Source organism: Odontesthes bonariensis, chromosome 21 (assembly GCF_027942865.1).
Source record: "Odontesthes bonariensis isolate fOdoBon6 chromosome 21, fOdoBon6.hap1, whole genome shotgun sequence".
NCBI classification, from domain to species: Eukaryota; Metazoa; Chordata; class Actinopteri; order Atheriniformes; family Atherinopsidae; genus Odontesthes; species Odontesthes bonariensis.
In genome coordinates this window covers 25558766-25580737 of record NC_134526.1, presented here as the reverse complement: position 1 = coordinate 25580737, position 21972 = coordinate 25558766, and the positions used below count along the sequence as shown (strand labels likewise).

At 42.2% G+C, this 21972-nt stretch overlaps 1 protein-coding gene across 1 annotated transcript; it reads right to left on the bottom strand.

The window, feature by feature from the left end:
- Window positions 1–770: 770 nt before the first annotated feature.
- Window positions 771–18516, bottom strand: LOC142371031 (ral guanine nucleotide dissociation stimulator-like 1). The gene is made up of 17 exons (XM_075453620.1): window positions 18120–18516; window positions 15885–16174; window positions 15143–15187; window positions 14852–15051; window positions 14561–14718; window positions 14221–14466; window positions 14002–14105; window positions 13538–13622; window positions 12178–12249; window positions 11523–11609; window positions 10369–10401; window positions 5705–5826; window positions 5266–5355; window positions 4901–5030; window positions 3477–3800; window positions 3220–3334; window positions 771–2441 (listed from the first exon to the last, which is right to left on the bottom strand). Exons 1-17 carry the CDS (start codon window positions 18141–18143, stop codon window positions 2302–2304), a joined length of 2265 nt encoding a protein of 754 aa, XP_075309735.1. The 5' UTR covers window positions 18144–18516; the 3' UTR covers window positions 771–2301.
- Between the last annotated feature and the right edge of the window lie 3456 nt (window positions 18517–21972).

The following is a 21972-nucleotide window of genomic DNA, read 5'->3' as shown; positions in this document are numbered from 1 at the left end:
AGCATTATTTCATTCACCTTTCCACATGTAGCCTTGGAATGTTACCTTTATTGTTACATGCCATACAGGTGCAGTGGATTTCTGATTTGATTTGATCTGATCTATATTCATACAGTCGATTCCACCAAAACCCATTTACCCAAATCATGAGCCTCATACATTTGCTGCTACATTATAGGATAGTTATTTCTATTCGGGTAACTTTATGGCTGTTATTCAGTTTGTGTTGGCTTGCATATGGAGGACAGAAAGTTTTTAATTCTTATTTTACTGTCAATATAATTAACTTGTTTGAAACAAAGTGCCACAAAAATATGAAAAGCACCGCTCTCAGAGGACCCTCGATGAGGTGGGTTGGTTGTTTTTGGTAACTGGAGATGGCAGTTGTGACCTCTACAATAGATGCACTGGCGGACACTTTTCTCATTCCGTTAATCAAAAGGAGGTTTGGTGATGAGGTGATTTTCTTGGGGGTGATCGTGCATCTTGCCACAATGCAAAAGGGCATTTAAACTCTTCTTCAGGTAAGACATATCGCCTCAATGACAGCAGTCCTCTCTACTCTACTCTACTCTACTCCAGTCCGGATTTCAATCAGGTGGAAAATTTATGGTGAAAAATTCCATTCATTTAAGGTTAATTAGGTAGAGGTGATGGAGAAAAATACTTTTTATTCCTGCTTTATGAATACTAAACCCACTGAGAATACTGATGTGTATGTTGGGGGGAAAAAAAACACTTCAGGATTGATAACAAAAAGCAGACAAAGGTTCTGGAAAGGTTCTTTTATTTGGAGGTTGTTAATACAGCGTGGTAATGTCTATCAAATTCTAGATTAAAAACAGTTTATTCCTTTTGGTTTTTACAATCGTGCCATTTTTCAATCATCAAAAGAGTGAACAGAGAGCAGCTTTGACAGGAAAAGGAAAAAGAAATATCCTACACTTCAAGGCGTCATCTGCAAAAAGAAGGCATGCTTCAGAGTGTGCGGGGAAGCAACTGGTGTTCCGTCTTCAACAGTCATCAGTACCCTCGAGCAAACTTTTCACCCCACCTTCCCAAGAGTCTGTAAGGAGACTTTAGAGCGATTAAAAACTTGTGATTTGCCATGTGCGTATACTGTACTCCTTTGCAAATACCGCCTGGAGCTTAGACTGAGAAATTGTGATCATATCTACCATCTCTCAGAATCTGGGCCTCTACGGACGTCATTGAAATGATTCCATCTGCATGAACATCTGGTGAGGATCTCAATCAAGCCATGTCAGCGCCAGCTACATTCAGGCTTCATAAAGGAAATACCGCATTCGTTGACCGCCAATTTAAACCCACAACTTTCTATAACTTAATATTTTAAAAGCACAGATATGGGAGACATTTCAAAACAGAGCAGGTCTTGATTTTGTTTCTTTTTAAAAGCATTTTTCCTTCCAGTCGAGAGACAACCCAATGAGTCGTAAAGACGTGTGGACAGAATAAAGGTGCAGTTAAAGTGAATAAAGTGAAATAAATACAAAACATTTAAAAAAAAAAAAAAAAAATACAAACATTTCACCCATATTAATGTTTCCATCCACATACAGCAGTCACGTGCACACATGCATCGCCTCCGGTCCGGCAGCCTGTGCCTGCGCAGTCGTCAGCCTCGGGAATGCCGTCGTTCTGGTTCGCGGCGACTACGCACAGCAGCGCCGGAGGAACCGCTCTGACGGGTACAAACTGATCCCTGCTGAGAACGCTCCCACTCATCTGTCAGTTGGCCCCGGCACACAAAGCACACCAGGCTATGTCACCCGGAGTGTCCGAAAGCACTGCTGCGGTGTTCCAGTTCATCACCGACTGTGCGCTCCGATCCCTTTTTAAACAGCTTATTAAAAGACGACCGGCGAGGTGGGGAAATGGCTGATCATTTCTCCACGTTCGTGTATAAATAGGTCACGGATGTCAGCCCGTTGCTGGTTGGGAGTGTGTTTTACACTGCATGCCCTCATGACATCGAGCAGCAGGCTAATAAATCAATACTGACCAACACCTCTGAAACCTAACGGTAGGTTTCCAAACTCCAAAATGCGTCCGATTCACGTGTTTCCTGAGCTCCAGAAGTTTCTGCTGAGGGCGTGCATTCTTCTCCAAAAAGTGCTTTAGCGACATCTTGTCAGAAAGGTTCCATTTTCATCGCTTTTAACGTTCAAAGAGGATGGACCATCAAGGAGGAAGCACCTTTTATAAAGGCCATTTTCCCGGAACATCCAGTGAGCTCGGTTCATTTTTCCCCAGACACAGTCTGCGTATAACCAGTGCTTACTTCGTGAATCGTCCGAGGCTGGAAGTTTTTCGGAGGGTTTTTTGCTGGCCTTTGCGGTGCTGCCGCAGGACAAAGTCGAAGTTTGCCGCCGTGGACATGGCATAGAAGACGTTAGCTTTGTCCGGGATGAGCAACTCTGAAAAACAGAAAACGCACAAGGAAGTGTCAAAAGGCGCTCCCTGTTTTCCCGTCACCTTTCCGCAGAGGTGGGTAGTAACGAGTTACATTTACTTGAGTATGTTTTGGGAAAAAAAATATATATACTTCTAGGAGTAGTTTTAAATCACTATACTTTTTACTTTTACTTGAGCAGATTTGTGCAGAAGAAACTGTCCTCTTATTCCGCTACATTAGGCTACAATGAGCTCGTTACTTTTCTTTCAATTCAATTCAATTTATTTTTATAGCACCAAATACAACAAATGTCATCTCAAGGCACTTAGATAATAAAGTCCAATTCAAGGCAATTGGAATTCAATAAATTGTAATCATAATTATTCATAAAATAATCCAATTTGTTCATACAGAGCCAATTCAAAAACAATTTCCTAGCTAAGGAAACCAACAGATTGCACTGATACATTTATTTATTTTATCAATTGGATGAACTCTAATTTGCCTAAAGATGATTATTTTGTATTTTTGTCTGTCTGATTGAATGCTTGTGTTAAAACAAATAAATAAATAAATAAATCGGACGTTACTCAACATTTACTCAGTACTTGTGTAGCTTTTTCACCAAGCACTTTTATACTCTTACTCAAGTAATTATTTGGATGACTAATTTTTACTTTTACTTGAGTCATATTATTCTGAAGTAACAGTACTTTTACTTGAGTACAATTTTTGGCTCCTCTACCCACCTCTGCCTTTCCGGCAGCTACTTTGCTAGACTTATTCTGTTATATTCCAACCTCTTTCCTGCGAGATGACCTGCGTCAGAGTGAAGTCTTGCATGCTCATGTGCTCCAGGTGATGCTTCTCTAAAGCCCTCTGAATCACTTGAGCAGTTTTGTCTTGGCTGGTCAACTATGAAAGACAAAGAATAACAATAAGTCACCTGAAAGGAGAGGGACGTTTCACCAAGTCACACTACAACTCTGGCTCATTTTTTTATTTCCACATTTAGATATTAGCACATTAGATCCTTATACCAAAGACCTGAACTCACCAGGATGCTTTTGTACATGTTGCCATTGTTATGGCCCAGGTCCACGCTAACCCTAACTATGCAGGAGTCAGCCACCTGACGGTTGTACACGGGCAGGGAGGTCATGGACACAGAGCGTTTGTGCTGAGAGGCCAGAGGAGGCTTCGGCCGCGCGCCGGAGTCGGACGACGGTGTGGAGCAGAGGTCGGTACCGCAGTCAGAACAAGGGCTGGAGGGAGCAGGGGAGTCGGAAGAGGAAGCCGCCGAGGAGCAGAGGGAGGATGAGGAGGACAAGGAGGAGGAAGAGAAGGCCTCGGACACATTGTTGCAAGAGCTGTGGAAGGACTGCAAAGGAGAGGGAAACAGAACCGGGTGAGAGAGTGTCGATGAGAACGCAGTCGATGAGAACGCAGTCGATGAGAACGCAGTCGATGAGAACGCAGTCGCTGCAGCGCTTCAAAGTGATTATTCTGCCGGGAACAGCGAGGCTACAGAGCCAATATGAGGCCGTGAACCATTAAACCCTCCTCCAGCTCAGCGAGGGTCACGCTCAATTCCAATTCCACTTGTGACGAGCTCACCGCAGTTTCGATGGTCCTCCAAAGAGGATCTTTTGTGAGGGGAGATTATGTAAGTTTCCCCATTTTATTTCTCTGGTTTTGACTACTTTGAAAAAAAGGAGGACTGTTGCAGAAAACATTATTCCGAACGCACAGTGAGCATTTTGTTGAGAGCAGTGCCTGACAAAGCTTTCAACAAAGGGCTACACTGTTAGCACAACTGAGAACAAAGGATGGACAGAGAACTGAGATGAAACAATGAGGGTGATACCAGTAGACACACGGACCCAATCCCATCATTTGGGCTTACCCTTCCCTTTAATTTAAGGGTCCTCTTGCTCCTAAAACTTGTTTACCGAGAGCGGTTGTTGAAATATCCCTTTTCACAGAAACGGACATGATGCAAACGGGCGCCCTCGTAATCTCTCAAATCATATTTTGAAACCAAAATTTTCATGTAGATTCTCAAAAGACAAAAACACCTTCAAAGCCTAAAAAGGTGCAAGCAACAGATTTTTGCTTTCCAAAGACCCTTAATGCAGATGAGATGAAGAAGAGATGTCAACTATGTAGGGCCGGGGAGAAATGAAGAGAAAGGAGGAGGACGTTTAAACCATTTCTTCCCTTCATTATCATTTGCAATAAAACTGAATATGGAATGCTCATGAATGCACATGCCGTATCATGCGTTTTGCATGGCTGCAGGAACACATTTCTGATGCCTCTCTTCCTGGCTTTTAGACAATATGGCAAAACAAAGTGCACATTTACATGACACTAAGAAGAAGAAGAAAAAAAACAAAAAAACACTTGAAGTAAGCCCCATCGCTTTGCCCTGCACCTCCATTCCCAATCAGGACACAGGCCCATCAAACAGCCGGTTACCTGCCGTCTGATGGAACAGGACGAGGTTGGTGACGAGAGATCCTCCATCTCAGATCCACTGGATCCAGAAGATGAGACGCTGATCTGGTCAGCAGGGAGTTTCTTAGATCCATCGCTCATCGTACGGAGGCTGGAGAAAAAGATTTCATTTGAGAAAACCACATCATTCTATCAAAAAAAATAATGAAGGTTTCTATTATATGATATCATGCTATAGAATGTAGTTTCCTTGCATATAACTAAAAAGAGTTTCTTACAGCTTTGACACGCTATAGAGTTGTGTGCAGGCCCGTGTGCTCAGTAAAAATGTGCATGCGTGGTGCATGTTTGAATATGCAAAGTGGACCGTGCAGCGTGACACTCACAAGGAGAGTTTCGTTGAGAGTGTGCGCTGGCTCCAGGACGGAGGGGAACACAAGTCCACCGGAGGCTCCAGCTGTCTGGACAGTTCATAGCTGGAACAAATAAAACACACAAGTCCTGTGCGATTAGCATTGATTTGTCAGTCTAAAGCCACTGAGAGAGACAACGTGCAGGTTTATTTGTATTTTACAATGGCTCTAGCTTGTTAGAACAGAATAACTAAAATCCCTCCTCTCCCGAATTTGAATATTATCAAAGCACCTCACCTTTATTTGCCCTCTTTGACGGAAGAAAAGTTTTTTTTATAACGCAGCTTTCAGATTATGTAACAGCCTAACTTATCAAGCTTTCAACCGGCCTTTCTCTACTCGTGATCCTGTGATGTGTTAAGGGAGGCAAAAAAAAAAAAAAAAGAAAAAAAAAAGTCTTTCTTCGGCTCACCTCTCTTGATCAGTGAGCAGCTTGTGTCCGTGCATCCAGGCAGCAATTCTGGGGTGATGGGGGAAGCTGTACTGGGAACAAGACGCCTGCAGCAGACGGATCTGTGACAAGACATCAAATTCCTGTAGGGGCAGAGAAAAGTTATTGCATAAACAGAAGAAACTGCAAAAACACACCGCAGGATGTTCTGCCTGCTGCCATTACAATAGCCGTTTGATAGATTATATATGTGTACAGGGGCGTCGCACCCGTGGGGGATGGGGGTGTTTCGACACCCCCACTTTTACAGCAAGGTGATTTCATCCCCCCCACATTTTCCAAAGGTAAACCCGTTTGCCCACCCTCGTAGTGCACCAACATACAAAAAAAGGAGCGCACCTCAGCTCCCTTACGCTGCACGAAAAGGCATTGGTCAAACTGAACGGACATTCACCCAATCACAGACTGTTGTCCGCGACCCGGCCCGGGAAATTTGATATTACGTCAGAGATGAACAGTCGGAGCTAGTGATGGGAAGCTCGGCTCTTTTGACTCGGCTCCCGAACGGCCACCTCTGGAACCTGATTGGACACCTCAAGTGTCACTCCAGTTGATTGACAGGCAAGTCTCGTTGAAAGATGAGTGTGAAACGCGGCGTCTTTGAAATGAGTGGCAGGCATAGAGAGTGTCCTGTTGTACTGTCAGAGTGAACCTACTTTCATGGAATACATGATTTCCAAATGAGTCATTGTTTTTAAAGACTGCACATTTAGAGAAGAGATTTTGTTGCCAATTGTTAGGCTAAACGAGTAGGCTAAAGTTATGAAAGGCTAATGTCACATTAGCATGAAGCTATTATGTAGCACTTTAAAGTGATACCTTGAGTTAAGAGTGTCCCAACATACGAGTTTTTTTAAGAGCCGTTATTCCGTCTATTTTTATTTCATGGAACGGATTAATGGCATTTCCATTCATTTCAATGGTGAATATTGATTGGACTACAAGCTATTTGACTTATGAGCTCTGTCACGGAACCAATTAAACTCGTAACTCAACGTACCACTGTGTTGGGATGTTGGGTGGAGGAAGAGGAGGAGGAGGAGGAGGAGTCCAATATTACCCCGAGATTTCTAACTTGATAGTTAGGTTTTAGAGAGAGAGTCTCAAGGTGACTGATAACACTTTCTCTTTGTTTCTGTGGGCCACAGACAATGATTTCAGTTTTGTCTGAGTTTAGCTGGAGAAAATTGTTTTGCATCCACACACTGATCTGTTCGATGCAGTGACACAATGTATCTACAGGCCCGTGTTCTCCTGCCGTCAGTGACACGTAGATCTGAGTGTCATCTGCATAGTTGTGGTAGGACACATTATAGCTGCGTCACTAAGCTGTTGGTATACAACTTTTTCTAGGACTTTGCCTAAGAATGGCAGGTTTGGGCCGGTAGTTGTTCAGTACTGTGGCATAAAGATTGCTCTTCTTTAGAAGGGGCTTAATGACAGCGGTTTTTAAGGCCTTTGGAAATATTCCAGTCTGGAGTGAGATGTTGACTAGATGAGCGAGTTGTGGTACCAAACTGCTCAGCACAGACTTTAGGAATCTAGTGGGCAACTCATCAAGGCAGCACGTTGATGAACTCAGACTGCAGATGGTCTCTTCGACTGTTTTGTCAGTAACAGGTGTGAAATGTGTCAGCTCTAGGTGTCTAGCTGGCAGCAGAGTAGTTATTTGTGTTGTGGAAATTATTGCATTTTTAATGCCTTGAACTTTGTCATTAAAGAATATTGCAAACTCATTACACTTGGATGTAGAAATGAGTTCTAAAGGCAGTGAAACTGGAGGGTTTGTTAATCTGTTTACTGTAGCAAACAGGACACGAGAGTTGTTACTGCAGTTTTTGATGATTTCAGAAAAATAACTCTCCCTTGTTCTACGCAAAGTCTGGTTGAACACACATAGCTTTTCTTTGTAAGTCTCATAATGAACCTGGAGCTTTGACTTGCGCCATTTCCGTTCGGCTCTCCGGCACTCCCTTTTCTGTGCCCTGACCGACTCTTCTTTCCTCCATGGCGCCCTTTGCCTACTTTTAACCATTCTAACCTTGACAGGAGCAATGGTATCCAAAACATTTAAGAGACTTGATGTGTAAGAGTTCAACAGATCATCAACATCAGAACACGGGGTGTTCTCAAACCTAATCATTTCCATAAACTGTGTCCCTGTTCTGTTATTTATGAGTCTTCCCCGAACAACTGCAGACCCAGCTGGTGTTTTGGGTGTAACAGACAGGTCGAAGAAAACACAGAAATTATCAGATAAAGCAACATCGACGACATCCACGTTTGAAATAACAACACCCCTTGAAATGAGCACATCTAGAGTGTGCCCTCTGTTGTGGGTGGGCTCTGTCACATGCTGAGTTAGACCAAACATTTCAAGGACAGCAGTGAGCTCTTTAGCTTGCTTGTTATGGGCTACATCCACATGCACATTCAAGTCCCCTGTTATGACTAAACAGTCAAAAGCAGTGCACACAATTGAAAGTAGTTCAGTAAAATCATCAATAAAACAATTCTGTGGCGGTTTATAAATGGTGATATAAAGTATGGAAGATTGTTTTATCTCCATTTTGAATGACACATACTCAAATGATGAAAAAACCCCAAATGACAACTTGTGGGTGGGTATATTGTCCCTGAACATGGCACAAACACCCCCACCCCTCTGGTTTTCTCGTGTTTCAGGCACAAAATTGAAGTGAGGTGGACTAGACTCAATCAGGACTGCATTTGCTGTGTTTTTGTCGAGCCATGTCTCAGTTAAAAACAGAAAATCAAGATTGTGAGAGGAAATAAAACTATTTATCAGGAATGATTTGTTACTTAAAGATCTGACATTGAGTACTGCGTGTTTGAGATTAGTTATAGTTGAACTGGATGCTGTTTTCTTGCAAGGGATATGGATAAGATTTCTCTGATTGGACAGTCTGATTGTCCCTCTCTTCACTCCAGGCACAGGCATAAACTAACTGGATTCTTGTATTTAACCAAAATGAACAAATAATCAGATATGAATGTATTACCAAAGAAAATGACTTCAGTTTTAAAAGAAATCAAAGTGTACAAAATGTGTCATTGTAATATCCTTGAAGTATGTCTATTCTAATGTTGTTCAATAGCAAATCTGAAGTAAGTGCTTTCCATTTTAACTAACATTTATATGTGTTTACCCAATACTTTCTAATTGTAATCAAAAGTTTATTGATTTCTGTTAAATGACTTATTTGATGTGATCTAAACTGGCAGCAAAAGATGTGCACTGTATTTTGGCTGGCACTGTATATTCCTGGGCATCCTATTGATAATACGCCATTAATTGGAACATTTTTAATCCATGACTTTTACTCAGAATGATTTTTTTTACATTGTGTTATTTATATTTTCTTTGTTTGATGAATATATCTTAATATTTCTTTAACCTCTGGTTAGTGCTACAGTACTAAAATATGAAAGCCATATTTTTTGGGGGATTTGAAACACATTTTGAATCATTCATTTTTTTTTATTGATTTTATGTTTTTTAATTATAATATGTGTTTTTGATTGATTTTTATTTATTTGTTTATTTTGCCATTTAGTCACTTATCATTATTTAGTTAGTAGTAGTATTATTATTGTTGTTAATTCAATCATTGTAAATATTTAAAAAAGTGTTGAGCTACTTGACAAATTTGAATTTCCCCCATTGGGGGATAAATAAAGTATTTTTCTATTTCTATTTCTATTCATATGGACTTTTAATCTGGAATGTTCCATCATTCTTTTTGACTCTGAAGTTGAACAGGCTCTGTGATGTATGGTTCTATTTCAACATTCCGCTTCTACTGTGCATCGAATTTGACACGGCTGTGGAACTTTGGTCATTTCACATTGTGAAGAGCTCAAATAAGCTGAGATGGAGGAGGAGGAGGAGGAGGAGGAGGTGGAGGTGGAGATGGAGGAGGACGAGGAGGTGGAGATGGAGGGGGAGGTGGAGATGCAGGAGGAAGAGGAGGAAGAGGTGGAGATGGAGGAGGAGGTGGAGATGCAAGAGGAGGAAGAGGAGGAGGAGGAGAGGTGGAGATGGAGGAGGAGCAGGAGGAGGTGGAGGAGGAGAGGGAAGAGGAGGAGCAGGTGGAGGACGTGGAGGTGGAGAAGGAGGAGGAAGAGGTGGAGATGGATTAAATGTAATAGTGATTAAATTTTACATTTTGTGATTAAAAATGTGTAAATTATGATACCGTATCTCTATTGTGAGGCTTGACCTTTTTATATACAGTCTTTGGACTTGATGTGGTGCTCAAGTGCCACCCCTGGAACACCCCCACATCTAAAATCACTGCTCCACCCCTGTGTGTGTATATATATATATATATATATATATATATACACACACACACACACACACACACATACATATATAAAAATATATGTTTAAAAAGTATCATGAGACATCTCTAGCTTTAAAGATGCACTAAGGAATGTGTTCTACCTTCTGTTTACTTTGATAATGCATAGCAACCATACACACCCAGCCAACATGTATATATACTGCAACACCTTTGGACTTTTTATTTGACTGCTGTGAGCAGGAAAGGTCAAGTAAAGAGGAAAATGTCAAAGATGATATAAGAGAAACCACTTACCCTCCTCCTCTTCTCAAAGTTTATGAGTCCACCCTGTCAAAAGAGTGAATTGTTAGTACTTTAAAACATTATTCATTGCTAACCCTACAATAGATTAGACGGCACTACGAAGCACTTATGTAAAGAAGAATGGAGTTACCCACTTCAGTCTAGAAAAGGCCAACAGTATCTATTTACTAACAACAAAGACTCATTGGAATTATAGCTTTTGTTTGATCACGATCTTGAATACAGTTGCAAACCCTTAAAAAGTCTTTAGATTGTCCTAGAGATTAAGTGCATATTTAAATGTATCAATATTTTCTACAGTAAATCTGATACCCGTTTTACCGTAAAAATGTTTTACTATAGAATTTTTCAATTTCAATGGCAGCAACTTAGAAGTCACAAAAAAATGGATCTGGAAAAAAAATAATAATCACAACCAAATATACTACTTCAGATTAAAAATTTGTAATTTTCCCTTTGATGAACGTTGTTTGTAAATGAAAAACAGACATTAGCTTAGCTAAATACCATTAGCTTACTCTACTTTTTGAACAACATTTATTTTCCCCACGACAGGTAGCGCCACCGCAAAAAAAGGCACGATTTTAAACAAGTGGCGCCAACTATAAGTTTTGATTTAAAAAAAAAAACAACACAGCAATGGAGTCCATTTTATGTTTGTTTCTCAATTTGCTACTGCAAAAGAAACTTTTTCTTAGAAAAAGGATGATAACAAAAAAAATAATGATTTAGACTGCTCCAATAGCTCAATGTCAATGCTAAAGGCTAAGCTGACCTGAAAGCTAGTTTGCAAACAATGGCTACTGTAGCAAATGTTCACCATTAGAATGATAAAATATTTCATTCTCATAATCAATGAACAATAAAAGTAACCAAAAAAATAAGTATTGTGGTATTTTTTTTTTTTTAATAAGCACTATTGGTGGTGCTGCTGGCGTTAGCATTATTAGCAACAATTGTATAGTCCCTTCTTGGAAGAGGGAGGAGAGTTTTGAGTTACTATACTACCTGGAAGTGACTGCAGCAAGTTAAAAGTAAACTTCTCACAACTGTGTACTGGATAAAATCCAACAATATACATTTTCAATAAATACAGATTTCACCCTTAAATTAAAAATTGAAATTTTACTGAGATTATGATGTACCTGTATAGTGTCTGGCAGAGCAGTGTCCAACATGGTGAGGACAGTCAGATAGGTGCCCAGGTATGGAACTACTACACTGGAGGTACTCTGGAAATACACAGTACGTAAACACACACTCAGAAGTTTAAAACAGAAGTTTCTTGTGCCACTGCATTCACCTGTCATTTTTAAATCCAATCATTGGCCTTTTTCCCCACCCTTTCCCCACGTTTGTTATACTGACTGAGCTGAACATGACAATGTCCACACTGGGTTGAAGTCAGTTAGCAGCACTGTGGGCTCAAATTTCAGCCTGGTAGAATGTGCATGAGACTCATAAAAAGACACCAGTCTAGTCTATTATTACTGTCCTATAATCCTTGTGACCTGAAGCCATTTGAAACCTGCTGAGCACCGAGTGAATCTAAAGATAGGGTTTGGTCTCAGCCATGCCAGAGATACTCAACCCGCACTGAAGGGAATTCAGCTCTCTTGTGGCTTTTAGAGGTGGATAATATATGAAGTGCTTTGCATGAGTCATGTGCGTTTGCATGAAACCGACTCATAGATAAAAGATCATGTTTTACAACATTCCTATTGTGTGTTCAGTTGGAACTTAGTGATATTTAGCACTGGCTTTTGTCGTTGAAACCTTTTAACTTTTCTCATAACTTACCATCTGTCTGGGGAGTCGACACCTCTTGAATATCTTTGGAGAAATGTTATCCACTGTCACTGGGCCTCCATCCTGTTGAAGACAGACAGAGCTATATTCAGTTAAAGCTTTCAGGCACATACATGGGTACCTTACAGATTTGTATAATTCATGCAAAACAGCTTGTATAAAGTCGTCTTTAACATAACCGTGTGTCCAACCAGTGAACTGATCCATCTCCCCTCTCCATTTTGAGTAGAAGAAGTTTTAACTGGGATGTTTTGTTTATTAGTCATCTTTCAAAGGAAGGGAGGCCACTTCCAAGCTTCTTAATATTTACACTCATAGCAAACAAGCTTGGGTACCATCCACATCTGAGTCAATGTGTTTACATAAATAAAAAGCATTCTTCATACAAGCCAGCGCCTTCTCTCAAGGACTAGGTTTTATTTTGAAGCAGCAAATGCAAGTGGTTGTGAACGGAGAGTGCTCGTGATCCGTTGACTTCAGTTCTTTCACAAAAAACCCGACACGAGACACTTACGGCACAGTTGCCTGAAGACAACTTCATAGAAAAGAAAGGCAATAGGGAACACGGTGTGCTCGAACACACGAGGCCTCGCTTGTTTTCCATTAACGCAGATTTCTGTAAATATTAACTCAGAAAGGAAGCTTCTTTTTTTCTTTTAAATGATTAAGAGAAAAAAAAAATGTTCGTGGTCAAGAGAACAATAATTTTCAGAGTGTGAAGCGATCGATCAGCTATTTTTCTGAGGTATATCAATCAGCCTTAAAGTGAAAGACCACAGAAATCACAGCTGCATCGTGTTAACCAATGTTAACATTAACAGAGTTATTCATAGCTTGTCCCTGCCATGACATCCAATTGGAGAGTCAGCAGAAACTTTAATTAAAATCCAAAGTCGTGCCAGCCATTTTAATGCCAGCCCTGTCCCAGCCCTGTTGGGACTAACTGACCTTATCCTCTGCCACTAATGTATGGAGCATGATTCATCTGGGTACGTTAAGTCAGTGCTAACTGTCTCGGAGCCATAATTGTTGACTGTCATCAAACCAAAAACCTGGATGTGGCTCAGCCACAAACATATAACATGAATCCAAGAAGAAGTCAAGATTCCACCACCTTGTGGGCCAATCAATTTAGCGAGAATCCATCTGCTTTGCAGCTGAGAACTCTTGCTCATTGTCCTATTTGGATTGGATCGATCCAATTTTTTTTTTTTTGTGACATCCGTTTTTATTTGCAGCAACACCATAGTGGCCCAATCAGTCATTTTTTTCTGTGACTTTGGGGGAAAAGCGTGCATGCGGGGATTAAGACTCAAACACCGAAATGAAAAGTAGGCGTTTCCTTTCTCACCTCCACCAGCAGCTCTCTGTTGGTTAGAACACAATTCTCATCAGGGAAGGTCTCCAAGAGAGTATCAAACGTGGCCATGCTGTCTCTACAGAAAAAAAAAAAAAACACAAAGAAAATATGAAGTACGTGCCCAGCTGTTTAATCCAACACTAGAGCTTTTAATAGTTCAAGTATTACACCCAGTGACTGTTGTTAAAGATTTACATATTTCTACTTGCAAGCTGTTTACACCATACTGAGAGGCCAAAGTTATGCCACACTTCTTCATGACCTGGACTTGGATATGGGTCGTCACACAAAAGGTCAGACATTTGCTGACTCGCTGTCACAGAATTGCACTCGATGAGGGTTCAACCTCCTCATTAAATGGTGATTATGTAGGAAAACCATAAAATATAAAAACACAACCATAGCGACGGTGAGAAGAATGTGGCCTTTGAGACGACAGCGAGCCAACCCCTCACCTGCTGACGGCGGCCCAGGTCTTCCTCAGCCTGTAGACTGCGTTGGACTGCAGGGCGGACAGGATCGCCTTGAGAGAGGAGAAGTTCTTCAGCCGACGACAGTCCTGCAAAAGACACAGCCTCATTTGAAAGTATGCCAATAAACCCCCCGGCAAAAAACAGTTTCCAGATATTTTCCCACTCAAACCACCGCATGATCACTCCGTCACTATGACCGACCTGAGCCACTTTGATCCACTTTTCTATGACGCGAGCCCTCTGCGCCGGCGAGGAGGCGGCAGGCAGGCGGCAGGAAGTCCCACCAAAGTCGTCCGGCTGGCAGAGCAGGGACATGATGACCTGGTTGGTGATGGCGTTGAACTGCGCGATGGTGGCTCGGATGGTGGGAGACATGTTCTCCTTCTTGTCCCTTTGGGACCACACGCAGCCCAAACACTGGTAGGGCATCACTTTGACAAACAGAGCCTAGAAGGTAAACAAAAGCAAAATCATCAGCGTTTAATCATTAAAGAAAAGGAAAAAAAAAAAATGGTGGAACGTGAAGTATCGTGCAACATACAGAGTCCATTCGAGTGAGCTGTTCAGCGATGGCCGCGGCGGAGAAATCCATGATGCCACCTTGATCCGGAGAGTTTTCACATCCAGAGTCTTCATCACCAGATCCGTCCTCGTCTTGCTCAAAATCTGCCGCAGCAGAACTCACTTTTGAAGCCACTTCTGAAAGGGGACCGAGGCAGGAATCGAGAAAAGGCTTGAAAGTTTTCTACTCGTTATCTGCTGGGGAACAGAGGCTTGCATTTCTGTTGTTACATGCACACTTGGGGGGGGGGGGGGGGGGGGGGGGGGTCACCTTCTTTCTGGAAGCTCTTCAGAAGCGCCTCAGCTTGCCCGGCCAGTGAGCAGAAGTTGGGCTGGCTGCGCATGCCGTCATGCACGGCAGAGCTGATCCTCAGGTGGTCCAGCAGCAGCCGGAGCGCCGGGTGCAGCGGAGGGTCCCTGAAGTCCTCGCTGTACTCATCCAACCATGTCTGGACGAAGGCCAACAGCGGGCTGGGCGAGGCAGCAGAGGGCTTGTTACTCTTTAACCAGTCAAATAACACTTAGAGCCAGAGTGACACTTAACTCAAAATGATCCACCCACCTCCTGTAGTATTCAGCGTTGTGCAGGTCTGAGGCAGAACTGTCTCTGTAGGATAAAAAATAATAATAATAATTTAAAAAACAATTAAAAAGTCAAAGTGCACACAGCCTTGTACATTTTTGCTTTGTTTATTTGGTATATTTCTTAATCATTATTTGCCAAATTAACCCCGACCTCAAATCTTCCCGACCGCAGTCTGACTCTGCCTGTAATTGTTGTTGTCGAGAGCCTCCAGATAATGAACACCCGCTGGGTACTTATCATCGCATCAAAGCTGGCACAGAGATGCTGGCTTTATCAGTGGAAACGCGGAGTCAAAAGATCTCTGAGCAACACGGTGACTGTGCGGGCCGTTTTCCAAGAACTGAGCGGCTAAGAAATGCCACACTGTGGTCCTTCAACTTTCTGCGTCAGCAAAGATGAAACTGTGCAACAATGTCAGCACAGAGACTGGCGTAACAAATAATACTGCCAGACAAAGCTCAGTTTCTGGGTTTTTTTTAGCTTTTTCTCCCATTTGCTCTCAAAATAGGAGGAAACGATAAGACTCAATACAGACATTCGATCCTTTGGATATCGCAGTCGTCGTCATTACCAATACATTGTGACACCTATAACAAGGGTGGGAATTCTTTATCATTTTCACACGTAAGTGTTGTTTGTTGCATCAAGCTGAATGATTTAAAAAAAAAAAATATATATATATATATATATATATATTTAAAATAACCGACAACCGCACCTCTGGAAGAGCAGCTCTATGAGCTGTGCGGTGCTGGTGAAGGTTCTGTATGTGGAGAGGAAGATCTTGCTGTAGTCCTGTTCCTGGCTGTTCCCATCGAGGAGGCGATTCACCAGCAGGTCCAGGGTGGCGGCCTTCAGACGCCGCACCTTGCAGGTCCGGTACTGGACGAAAGCGCAGCACGGGCTCGTCTCGTCGGGGTTGGGGGAGGAGGGCACGGGCTCTCGGCGCAGGGTGATCCCGTACACCGCGCCGTCCTCCTTCTCCTCACCCCACTCCTGCACTGGGTTCTGGGAACGACAGAGGCGGATGTTATGTTACCGGGTTCAACGGCAGGATCAGAGGCTGAGACGCGAGGACGTAAAAATAGCAGCGAGCCGTCACGGCCCAGCAGCCGGGCGAATCTACACAAAAACAAGTGACACATCAGGCCCACTTAGACTCGCACTGATCCCTTATGAGCCGCGGCAGCTACGTCATAATTGCTTCTGCTAATAACCACCATTCCGAGTCTACACTGGCTGCACAAACAGGTTAGTTTGTGATGACAATAACAATAATAATAACAGCTGTGGTGTCTCCATCCACCTCACGTGCAGGTAATAACCTGAAAGGTGGAATAGATATACTGTAGTTACACTCCCACGAAGGAAAAGCACTCAAATTTCCCTGCATCAAACGTTTTCAAGGTACACGTGATTGTTTTCGAACAAATACCGGCTCATCAAACGGTTTGCACATCAAAGTAGAACACAGGACGACCATGAGAAAGAGCGGCGGAGGGCCGGAGGCGACGGTCCAGCAGCGGCTGCAATGATCTCACTGACAAACCGGTTGTATTCAAAGCCAAGGTCGGGCCTCGTTTGATCTCAAGAGAGCTTCTTTTTAAAAATCAGTTTTACAGCGAAAGGCTCCTACAGAGCGTTCAACAGCACTCGACACAACAGAGGAACCGGTTTTAAATGCCGGCTTGTTCAGGCACAACAAGACTGCAGCTGTGTCGCATAATGCCAACTAATATCATGCCATTCATTTGGCATGGGGACACCCAACGAGGGGTGGGGGGGGGTGGGGTGGGGGTGGGGGGATCTACAAGGTCAAAGAGAAATCCAAGGGGACGTCTATATCTACTTGTGCTGTTAATCTGACGTGAATGCAAAACCCTTCACCTCGTGGGCCTCAAGACACCAAGAGCTGCTTTGCATACGCAGCCGAGGCTCAGAAAACAGCTGGCTCTTTCCCACAGCTCAGCCTCATTTCATCTGTCATTACGCTCCCCCTTGTTTGGCGAGTGGTGGTGTCATTTCAACGCCACGACCCAAATTAAAACGCCGACTCTGTGACACATAATAACCCCAGGCACTGGTAACAGTTTCTGCGGGACTCTAATCCCACCTGGGTTAAAATGCAAATGGCCTGCAAATCTATAAAGCTGCCTCCAAAGGACAGCGGGTGCAGCCAATATGGAAGACTTCTCCTTGACACCAGGTTAGCCGAGAGGGAGGATGCGCATGACCACATGTAAATGATTATTGAAACTTCATTTCACGGTGAGTTTAGGTTATGTGTCTGCAGAGCAGTAATCACACAAACCCCCACCCCCCCAGTGTCTCTCAAAGACAAACAAAAAAAGAAGGTTGGAACCATGCACTGTGCGTGGTGTCCGCTGAGGGCTGTAGGTGCAAAGCACTTCCAGCTCTGCACCAGAATAAGACCATGTACTGATGGAGTGAGCGGCTGGAACAAGCCTCTGCAGGGCCAGGCAGCAAGTGGGAACACATAGAAGTCAATGTAGGGAGCTGTATTCTTGATCATCTGCAGCCTGATGTTGTTAGGCCTCTCCTGTGTTAAACATTACATGTCACACACACACACACATATATATATATATATATATATATATATATATATATATATATATATATATATATATATAGAGACATCCATATACAGTGCTGGTTAGACATATTAAAAGAGTTCTGAGTGTAATCTCTCTAAGCCAGCATGGTGTTACTTAAACTGTGCCTGAAAGTGATACTTTAGATTTTCATGGAAGCGCGTCAGCGTATTCTGCAATATTATAAGAAATTCCTAAAAGCAGATACTCAAACAAATGAAGTACCGAGGAAAGACATTTATTTCATGCGCTCGTGACCGCACCGCAGAGCCCAACAGCTCACCACACAGTTGCTCTATCTGATTATTAATCCAATCAAAGTCTCAGATCACACTCACCATGGTTAGCTCCCATTTCCCCATCTTGTCCGGTCGCTTAAGGAGCGTTTCCCTCCATCTTCACAGGAACTGGACTCAAACTTATCTTCTTTTCTTTTCTTTCTTTTGAAGTGAAAGTTTTAAGTCAGTTCATGGCTGCATGTTGGCAGAATTTCAAACTTTTTTTTGTTTTTTTCTTTTTAACCCTTCCTTCCTTAAATTCTCCACTCGGGAACTACGTGTTGAATTCCAAAGACGACAGGTTTTCGTTGCATTTTGTGTCTGCGTGTAAAAAAATAAAATAAAGTGTCGGTTTTTGTCGTCCCGAGCCAGCAGAAACGAGACCGAGCTGTTCCGACTTGCCCGCGCCGAGGAGTGAACCTGGAAGCGCCGAAACCCGCTGGGAGCTCTGCTCTGTGTCAGCAAGGTGACTGAAACCAGTTTGGCTTTATAGTGGGAGGCGGCTCTCTTGGCAAGTGCGCTGGGAGGTGTGTCTGCGAGTGTACTTCAAAATGCTTTCAAGCCTATTTGGTAGCAACAACTTGAGAAATAAACCTACTGTGGAGAATTTGAGCCCATTATAACAAAAAGCAGGCCCGTTGGAAGCAAGATTTCGCCCACAATATACAGTACAGAGCATTAAAGGGATAGTTCGCCTCTTTTGACATGAAGCTGTATGACATCCCATATCAGCAATATCATTTATTAAATTTGACTTACCCCCTGCTGCGTCCTGTGAGCCGAGTTCCAGCCTCGTTTTGGCGTTGACGAAGCTAGTCCGGCTAGTTGGCTGGGGGCCACAAAAATAAAGCGATTTGCTTCTCAATATAATTTGCGTTCAAAAGAGTAATACATTTGCATCACAAAATCGTTCTCCAGGAAAAAGTCAGACCTCACAATCGCTTGGCGCTATTTTCTCTCCCTTATCTCAATGCGTGCAGCCACCTGCTGATAGCTGCACCTGTTATGGTGTTTGCGGCTCGGAAGCAGGGGAGTATGGGATGTCATACAGCTTCATTTTAAAAGAGGCAAACTATCCCTTTAAACCTTGCTTCCAAGCAGCCAGATCTTCTTGTAATCTTTTGAAGTGGTCTTTCTTGAGTGGTCTTTTTTTCTTTTTTTCGTGTACCTGACCATTTTCAGAGAAATGAGTCTTATTATTTCTTGACTCTGACCTGTGAAACATTCAAGCGTAAAAAAAAAAAAGAAAGAAAAAAAGGGCGCCTAACTCAAGGGATGAATGTGTCAGTGTCAAGTCATGCCCAAATTGCGTCTTCGTTCTCTTTGCAGCCACATCATTTTCTCCTATTTATTTGCTTAAATCTGTATCAGTAAAGACAGTAGAACCAGTTAAACATGCTGTAGCATGCAGACACATAAAATAACCAAAACACAAACAGAAAAAAACAATATAACAATATAGAAAAACAACCTGATCCCAGATTTAACAGATTAACCTTAAAAGGTGTAGTTTGTGGATGACTCCCTTAAAGCAAAAGCGAAACGATTCATGTATTTTCTTCCATTTACTGAGTGTTGGCCTGAGTACCAATACCACTGTCAGCCCTCTGTTTGATGGCGTAATTCAAAGAAGAAAGAGCAAGTCAATGTAAATCCTTAGATATATAAAAAAAAAACAAGCATATTTCAAATTAGTTGTCAAAACTCAGTAAATTATATATTTTCAAGAATTTTACAATTATGGAATATGATTGGTTTTCTATCAAAGCCTTTTTTTATTGCCTCAAGTGTTGTTCCACCTGTAAATGGCCTACTCAATGCGGTATTTTAAACCCGGTAGCGCCACCGTCAAAAATTCCCTTACTTCTTTCAGGTTTTAGAGATTAGATTTGATAGCGTTTGCCATGTTATTTGCTTGACTTTTAAAAGATAGCATAAAGACCAGTGAGATCACAGGATATTCAAATTTAGCTATGATTGTAAAGAATCATAAATGTTTCTTGAAATTTTTTGCCTGTGTGCATACATTTGAACATTGACTTTTTGAGATACATTCGGTAAATCATTAATCCATCCGTCTATCCGTCTATCCATCCATTTGCCATGCCCACTTAATCCAATGCAGGGTCACGGGGAGACTGGGGCCTATTCCAGCTGCCATTGAGTAAGAGGCAGGATACACCCCGGATGTGTCACCAGTCCATCAATGGACTAAATTATCAACATAAACTGTAAATTTAAGAAGCCCAGGAATAGAGCCTTGTGGGACTCCAACAGGGCAGTCAGAATAAGAGGATTTGTACCTGTCAGTGTGAACGCATTGCTTTCTGTAAAACAGATTTGATTTCATCCAAAAGAAATTTTAGAAAGAAATTTAACTTGTGCAGATGAGCTGAAGTGCTTTTTGTGGGGGGCAGACCACATCTATCTATGTCCATAATTGGATGTAGATTGGACAATCTACCATGATCAGCATCCAAACTAGTTTTTGGAAGAAAAAAAAACAGGTCCTGGTGGCATATATTGATCTTACATAAAAAAAATCTATGTGAGAGCAGAGGCGCAATCCCATTCAGTAGATGAAGGAATTCCCATTATGCTTAAACATCGCAGCGTGGGACTGTTATCTTGATGATGACTAGCCCTAGATCTTCTTCATTTAAAGTACAAAGAAGGGAAAGCTCATGATTGGCCCTTACAGTGATGTGTAACGCTGATATGATGACAGTATCTCATAAATGAGATCATGGAAAGACTAGATTTATCTCTGAGTTGGATTAAGCAGGTATAAAAAATGGATGGATAGATGGATGGACGTTAGGAAAAGAGAAGCCACAAATGCCTCAGTGTTCCAACAGCTTGGGACACTTGAATGCCACTTAGTATTTATTTAAGTGGCATTCAACTCAGTGGCATAAAAGATATCTGCCTGTCATCCCAGTCCGTCCCACTACAGACTCCAATTTTATTTTTCCTCTCCAAACAGTGAAAATCCCAGTTTCATAAGGCTCTGAAGCAGGTGAAGAGTGAATAAGTGACTGTTTATGTATTCACAGACATTTCCTCAATGAGACCTCGATGACACCAGCTTTTCCGGGAAAATGAGAACAAACTCAGCCTTTCTGTGAAAGATGGTTTCTCTTTCCTATGTTTTGCACTTCACTCTCCATCAACCGATGTATCTTCTCCTCTTCTCTTCCACTGTAAACAGCTACAAAACCGTCCAAAGCTCCTGATTTAGTGCAGCATACTACACAAAGCGAGCTGCTATCTTACATTTAGGTTGCAAGTACTCATGTGTGACATTCTAACTCGCAACTGACACAAGTGATACTCATGTGTCCCCTTTGTCTAAGATCATGGTGCAGATCTACTTTCTATTCTGTTGGCAGAACAGAAACATCACTTCTTTTGGTGTGGTCCACCAAATCCTTACCACTGTGCATTGTGTTGTGTAATGCTAGACAAGCTAACATGTTCTCTCTCTTTGAATTTAAAGGGATAGTTTGCCTCTTTTGACATGAAGCTTTAAGACATCCCATACTAGCAATATCGTGCATGAATACTGACTTACCCCCTACTGCGTCCTGTGAGCCGAGTTCCGGCCTCATTTTGGTGTTGACGAAGGTAGTCCGACTAGTTGGCTGGGGTCAAAAAAATAAAGCGATTTGCTTTTCAAAACAGTATGTGTTCAAAAAAGTAATACATTTGAATTCGAAATAAGCCCAGATCCACCCGATCCTCCCCTCTGACTGTAGATTTGACCCTTAAATAATCATTCAGTATCAATTTAATATCATTCAAACATCACAAGCTTTGAAGAATAACATGCAGAGAGAGAGGTGGAGAGGCTTTAATTACGCTTTTAAAGACTGGATCACATCTATACATGTCTTAAAACATGTCAAATGCA